The 7,095-nt window shown below is 35.8% G+C and overlaps 1 protein-coding gene across 3 annotated transcripts; it reads left to right on the top strand.

The window, feature by feature from the left end:
* The first annotated feature begins 23 nt into the window (after positions 1-23).
* Positions 24-4,201, top strand: LOC101242710 (carbohydrate sulfotransferase 10-like). 3 transcript variants are annotated; one of them, XM_026837562.1, is made up of 4 exons: positions 24-677; positions 2,392-2,661; positions 2,976-3,158; positions 3,634-4,201. In XM_026837562.1, exons 2-4 carry the CDS (start codon positions 2,395-2,397, stop codon positions 4,153-4,155), a joined length of 972 nt encoding a protein of 323 aa, XP_026693363.1. In that variant the 5' UTR covers positions 24-677; positions 2,392-2,394; the 3' UTR covers positions 4,156-4,201. The 3 variants fall into 3 exon arrangements, with proteins under 3 accessions (XP_026693363.1, XP_004226920.2, XP_026693362.1); XM_004226872.3 differs by lacking the exon at positions 24-677 and adding an exon at positions 693-861; XM_026837561.1 differs by lacking the exon at positions 24-677 and adding an exon at positions 868-1,725.
* The last annotated feature ends 2,894 nt before the right edge of the window (positions 4,202-7,095 follow it).

Genomic DNA, 7,095 nt, shown 5'->3' with positions numbered 1-7,095 from the left:
AATGTCACGACTCTTTCATTATACGCTAACCTTTATTATACTTGAATTACCCAGTGAGCCGCAACCTAAACATGTTTGTATAACTCGATAAATATTAAAGGCCTTAGTTTAGCTGTAGCGGGTGTAATATGAATTAGAGCAGCAATGTGCAACGTGTTAAATAAGTATATGCACGGCCTACTAGAGATATCTCTAGTAGGCCGTGGTATATGCCGTTATTTCTATATGATTTGTAACTTATAACGCGTAAAAAATGTTTACTATGATCATGTACTTACCCCACATACAACTGTCAACTTTAGTAAAATTAGGTAATGTGACCACTCATACATGTGTGCGGTTTACATTATGTGTTGACATATCTTCTTTGTTAATTCCAGTACTGGCCATTCACTGGAAGTCGTCTTACGTATTGTAGACTTTAGTTAAGGATTGACAGTGGCTACTCGCATTCATTCCAAGTTAGTTTCAAATTACATTGGATTCCGAATAGGGGCCCAGTCAGTGGCCTCGTTTCTTTAAAACACGTAACGAAGAAGGCATTTTAAATTGCGGGTATATAGTAGTTATGCGCAAGTTTCATCTGAGATTCTTTAATCAAATAACAGGTATTGTCCAGTAAACTTTATATAACAGTTTACAGGTGACTATAAAAGTGACTGTTGGCTTAGAGACAGGTGAGTAAATATTTTCTACTTGACTTTTCTATACATACAGAAGGTATTGCTAGATTTCCTGAGCATATGGCAATATATAGTGCGTTTTAAAATGTATAGCAAACGTCAGATACTTGTTGTCTTTTGCATTGGTTTTGTTTTTGGTGGAATGCTATCTAGTTTCACTGTGTTGCCCAACGTTAAGGTAAGTTTTATGTTTCAGTTTAAAACACGAAAACTACTAAAAGAGTTGTAAAAACACCGGGTAGTCCAACTGCTGGCGCCATCTTGTTTCCAAAATCGGGCAAAAGCGGCGACTTTCGCAATGAACGTAAAAAGTCCGTCCCACAGTTTTTTATAGTAGCGCAATTTTTTGCATATGAAAAAATTTTTATGTCTACTGATACTAAATTAACAACTAGTTGTTCAGTGACCCAGTTTAAAACTTATAAACACTTCAAAAATTAAATTTTAAAGTTGTAAAAAATGGTTTATTGGTGTATAGTTTTTGATAGATCAAACGGCAAGTCAAAACGTTTTTTAAAGTATTAACAATACTTCAACTGACGTCAACTGTTTATTGGGGGGGCATTAATTCCTCAATGTCTTAGATCAGTGTCCGATAACCACACAAAATAGCCTACCATGCTTGGTGGAAAATTAGTTTGTAAGTTTCCAATGACTGTGTAGCGGTTGAGTGCGCTTCGAGCACAGATATTTAATATAATCGTTGTCCTTCCCACTTGTAACAATGACAATCGCACACAAACAGCTTGATGGGGAAATCCCATTGTTAGGACAGTGCCGAGAGACTTTGCTCTGTGACAATACAGAGCCTTGCTGTATAATGTTGTAACTGACAAAACCAAGTTTAAACCTCTTTCTCGTGTTTACTGCTTCTTTTCGCATTTTGCTTACTCGCCATTTTATATAAGCCCTCCCTGTCCTGTGACTTGAGGAACCAACTGCGCCACACCTTTACGCCCACAATTGTAAAGCGAAGTATACTTGTTTTTATTTCCAAAGGGAAGAGTGGATCTTAGCAAAAAAGAAGCAACGCATTACACTGGTCTGCTGGTCATTTTACTTCAGATGGTTTTAGTAGGATATGTAGGATTGAACGAACTTGTTAGGTTTAATTTGCGATGATTTCCTTTTGTAGAAAGTCGTGAAATAGTTTGTATTTACCTTATCAAACTTTCTTTGCGAAAAATATATATAATAACCCATATTATAAGAATAAAATGTCACAAATTCAACGCTTCTAAATCTCGTTTTTGACTTTTTGGATACAGAAAACAAATAGTGCATGTTTTTTAGTTTCCAACCTTAAATTTAATTTTTAGTTCCTTTAAATTACCGAACAACATGCATTTACCCTATACCTACTGTGTTATTTTGGGCACAAATTGGCGTTCAATTTGTCTTTTACGTAACAACGAGTTGGACTACCCTGTATTTCTATGGCTCTGGTCGCTATTACCCTTTGTGGGCGTTATATGTGTCCTTTGGCAAGACATTTAACGGCAATTGCTCTAACCTAGTGGTCACTAATGGATTATCCAAATTATTAGCCACACATAAAAAATGAAAAACCAATATTCACCCACAAAGTATAACATACTTGGTAACTCGTATATAAGCTGTCACGAAGTGTGTGAAACATAACATCTGTGTTATAACGACTGCCGTTTTCCGGCCACGCGAGGATAAAGCAAGTTACATTCCTATTTAGTTCATGAAATGTTTTGCGACACGAGGACGATATGAAACGAAAAACTTGACAGCGTTGCCAAGAACAACTAATGTACCGGAAGCTAAGATGACAACTATGACGGATACACACGAACAAGTTCATGAAGACAAACAATTTATATCCTTAATGGAAACAACCATTAAAGAACGCAAAGAAACGTTAACAAGAGCTTGTACAGCGTTGGACAACAACTGTAATGGAACGGGTACCTCGCATTTTGAAAGGGCATTTTATTGTAAAAAATACAAGGTAGATATTTGTTATTGAATAGAATGTTAAGTTTTTTTTCGAGGAAATACGTCAATAGTGCAATCCATATAAAGTATATAGTACTGTGGAGAAATATGGGACACCTTTAGCGCATGATATCCAAATATCCTGACCGTGTTTCAAACAATTAACAACGATCTATGGAAGTCGTGAGAACACGGATTTATAATTCTTTCAATGTTCTTTGTTTTCTATCAAATAGGACGAAAAAAAAACAGAATGAAAATGTGTTCCATCTTCCCCCACCCTACTATAGGCTATGGTGTTGTAGTTAAACTATGATTTCTAATCAGCTCGCAGTTTGTGATATTTACAAAAGTGGAAGTTCTACCATGCTGTTTACAATACTTAATATGAATGATGTCAAATGGTCGGACATGGACTTTTCTGGTTGGTTACGAGAGTCAGGGAAACTTCGTTTCAGTGCGATTTCAAACACAGAAGAAAAAACTGTTATGTGGAATAGTTATACCAAGGTACTAACAACGTTATGTGCTCTGGCCTAGATGTTTTGCAATTTTGTTGTACGTAGAGACAGGAAATGATGTGGCGCTCTAAAAATACTTGGCACTGCGAGAAAATTACTCCAACCCATCAGTGGTCACTAATATAGGTTGTCTAAACTGTCTGCCATAAACACAACAAACGAAAAACAATTACCTAGAAAGTTTCATTATATATTGTGGGCGCAAATTTTTTCTTGATGATTCACTGCGTGTCTGCAGCCACGGTCATCCTTTTTATGCGCGGTGGACTTCGGTATGAATTAAATATTCAGGGATAAATTTTAACCTCTAACAAACTGTTTAGGCCGTTTTAACTTCGTTAAAAATGACCTTATTTTATGAACCGAAACGTTTGATATGAAAATCGTACCTTAAACGTCATGTTTGCATCAAAACGGCTGAAAACTCTTGTTTTTTGCACCTGTGTACTACACTTACTCTTCAGGTTATTCTCGTGAGGGATCCATTCGAAAGGTTCGTGTCCGGCTACGCAGACAAACTGATACCGACAGGCGGTGGACACAGCAAGCATTATCGAGACCTGTCGTTAAAGATAAACCAAGAATATCGTCACCTTAGATCGGATGTGAGCAAACGCAACGCTACCGAACCTAAACACGCAACATTTGAAGATTTTCTTAATTATTTGCTAACAACAAAAGAAACACAAATGGACGGCCACTGGGCGGATTATGTGCAGCTTTGTGAGCCTTGTGCGCATGGTTATGACGTCATAATGAAGATGGATACACTGGAAAATGACGTACGTTACGTGACGTCACTGCTGAACCTAACTGCCGAACACAGCAAAGATTTTTTTAAAAATCAAATCGGTCGCTCTACAAAAAGCAACAAAACCATGGAATATTTTAAAACGATCCCGAAAGAGTTGGCGAACAGACTCTATGAAAACAGACGGCGGGATTTCGAAATGTTTGGATATAGAAAACCAGAATGGATATGTTGATTTCATCCGTATATGAAACTAATTCAAGTAAAGGTGTTTTAACGAACTCATGTCATTTGGCTTAAATTGTCCGCCTCGAAGGAATGAGTTGTTTTTTTGTGGCACTCAATGCGTGCGGGCATGGCATCCTGTTCTATATATAAATAGATTAAACCAGGATATTTGCTCAATAAATTTGGGTATGATGGCGTACTGTCCACAACATACGCGCCCACGAGTTTTACCAAATTTTGATTGATGTTTATCCAACGTTGTGCGACAGTTTGTTTAATATTGAATTATGTAATAATTTAGGTTACAATCTTATACAATAAGCATTGTAGCATGTGTAGTTAATAGTGTGAATATTTTGTGACCTGTTTTTAATACCGCGTCAAAACAGGACTATTCCTGTTTGGCAGAAAGAAAATGCATGATTTAGATTAGAATAATGGCTTATTGGACTGGTACTTCACTATAATGTATTGCTATTGTAGCATGATGTCTAAGCCAAAGTAAATCAATTTGGTTTGAGGTCTATAAATATAGGGTGGGTGAAATGGAACACCTTTTCTTTCTATTTTCTCGTCCGATTTGGTAGTAAACAAAGAACATTCAAAGTTATAAAACCGTATCCTAACGGCTCTCATAGACCGTTGTTAATTGTTTAAAACAAACCAGGATAAGGAAATTTAGATGTTACGCGCTAAAGCTGTCCCATCTTCCCCCCACGGTAATATACTACAAATGCGTCAGCTCATCACGTTCAATGAAAGATTTGTAATCTTATACTTCCGAGAATGACTAACAGGACGATAAAACCAGGATGCAGACTCCGTTGATGCAGTCGTGGTATTATCATATACTTAGAAATTAAGCACAAGGCGCATATAGCGTGTAAACAAAGCCTTCTTGTATGATCTTGTGATCATTCGTATAGTGGGAATGTGCAAAAGTAAAATGTTCTATTATGTCAGTAGTGTTTGCTTTCTATAGTCAGCGGAAATTCGAAGAAATTTTCCTGAGGTTACTATATGAATAAACAACTACATGATGGTTAATGTGTAGCTAAAAGAAAAAAGTTGTTTGGAATTTATGTTTGTCAGTTGAGTATTTCGTAGCACTTGAATCTGAGTGATATTTCGTTACGAGAATGGTCCAACTTCTTTTGAGCACTATAGATGAGGCCCCAGATTTATGGAATTTAGTTACAATTAATGTTTGGTATGAGATGTTATATTTTAAAACTGTGTTTAGTTGCCCGCAGCCAACCTGTTTTGATAAATTGTTTTGTGTGCCATTTCGTCGTTATAACAGGGTCAAGCAAAATATATGAGGCTATTATAGTAATTTTCTTATACCCTTTTTCAATGGTAAAAAGTTAATGCGAATAACGATCCGCATTAACTCGTCATATGATAACTCGCTAACCGCGTTATTTTGCATGTCATTTGTTTATGCGCGTATCAACATTGAGTTAGCTTACTTAAGCGCAATATTGTTAAACTTGGTATATAAAATAAGTTTTTATACTTTATGGTGCTATTACCAACTTAAAACTGTAAAAATAATACCCGAAAAAGATTAAGCTCTTAAAAGTGAAACTGTAATTCCACCAAACTTTTCATTACTCGCATAATGCGGGTAACAACCAACCTTCACAACAGATGACACGCTTATGACGTTATGCGTGTTAACTTTGTTTTTGCGAGTAAATATGCGACTACTTACGCGCATAAAAGTGACCATGCAAAAAGGGTATTATAGGCCTATAGTGTTACGTATATCCAACTTTATTTAAAATGTCTTTGAACTTTTTGTTCTTCGTCATTAGCTTTCGCCATCACGTTTTTAAGCGAAGACAAGGTTTACTAGTTTGAAAGGTTTACAATTCAACACATAGCCTAGGCTATATGTTGATTCTTATTCAGGATATTACTGATGTAACTAAATGCGGAAAGTTTGGACGCAGTTATCGAATTTTAAAATACCACGAATCCATACACAACAGCCATTTGCCAAAATCAAAACATTATTTTCATCCTAACAAAACATTTATGTTTTAAAGTTTTCCCAAATTAAATTAATCGACATACGTGTAATGATGTCAACTGTGACCAAATAAAGTTGGTATATAAATGTCTCAAGTGTGTTGGGTAAGATGGGTTACTGTCAATAAACAATATCCCGTATTTCCTAATCATGTTTTTCACAATTAACAGCAATCTTTTAAAACTAAAAGATACGCAAATATAAGTATTTTGCTAGGGCCAAATTTGACGGGAAAAGAAAACGAAAAACCTGTACCATTTCAGCCTAGTCTACTATTTTTTTGCACTATACAGTACAAGTTTTCGCATGTACTCTATTTATAAAGGCACAGTTGACTGGTCATTCATTAGATTTCTGCTGTTGTATACACGTTGGTCGATGGGCTGTTGGCACCCACACTCGCGTCAGGTTACGTTTTAAGAAAAATTTAAGTTCCTTTATTAAACGGTAATTTGATTCATTTTACTAGCCTGTGATGTCCAGTCGTCCCCCCAAAAGACTTCTCTTAAAATTGGCCAGGGTAACACAGCATGGCTAAAAGTACTTAAGGTATATAAGACTGCTTAATGAATCTTATATGCATGAGAAGAAAAGACCGATTTTAAATCAAGACTATGCTGTAAACTATAGTTTGTATATTAATATTGGAGTTTAAAAATGCAAAGCAAACTACAGATATTAATTTTATTTTACATTTAGTTGGTTTATACGTTTTATAGCATCAAAATTAATATCGTTAAAATATATTATACTAAGAAATATTTCACGAGGACCAAGAATATACATAGAGAGACTGTTTGTCTTGTGAGAAGGGTGTATGGGATTATGTCCTCGTTGCAAGTCTTGTTTTAGTAACTGTTGAACGTATTTCGAACGCAAATTGTATAAATTATTGGATTATAAACCAAC

Source organism: Ciona intestinalis, chromosome 14 (genome assembly GCF_000224145.3).
Source record: "Ciona intestinalis chromosome 14, KH, whole genome shotgun sequence".
Taxonomy (NCBI): domain Eukaryota; kingdom Metazoa; phylum Chordata; class Ascidiacea; order Phlebobranchia; family Cionidae; genus Ciona; species Ciona intestinalis.
The sequence above is the reverse complement of the archived record's forward strand: the minus strand, read 5'-3'. Positions and strand labels throughout refer to the sequence as shown.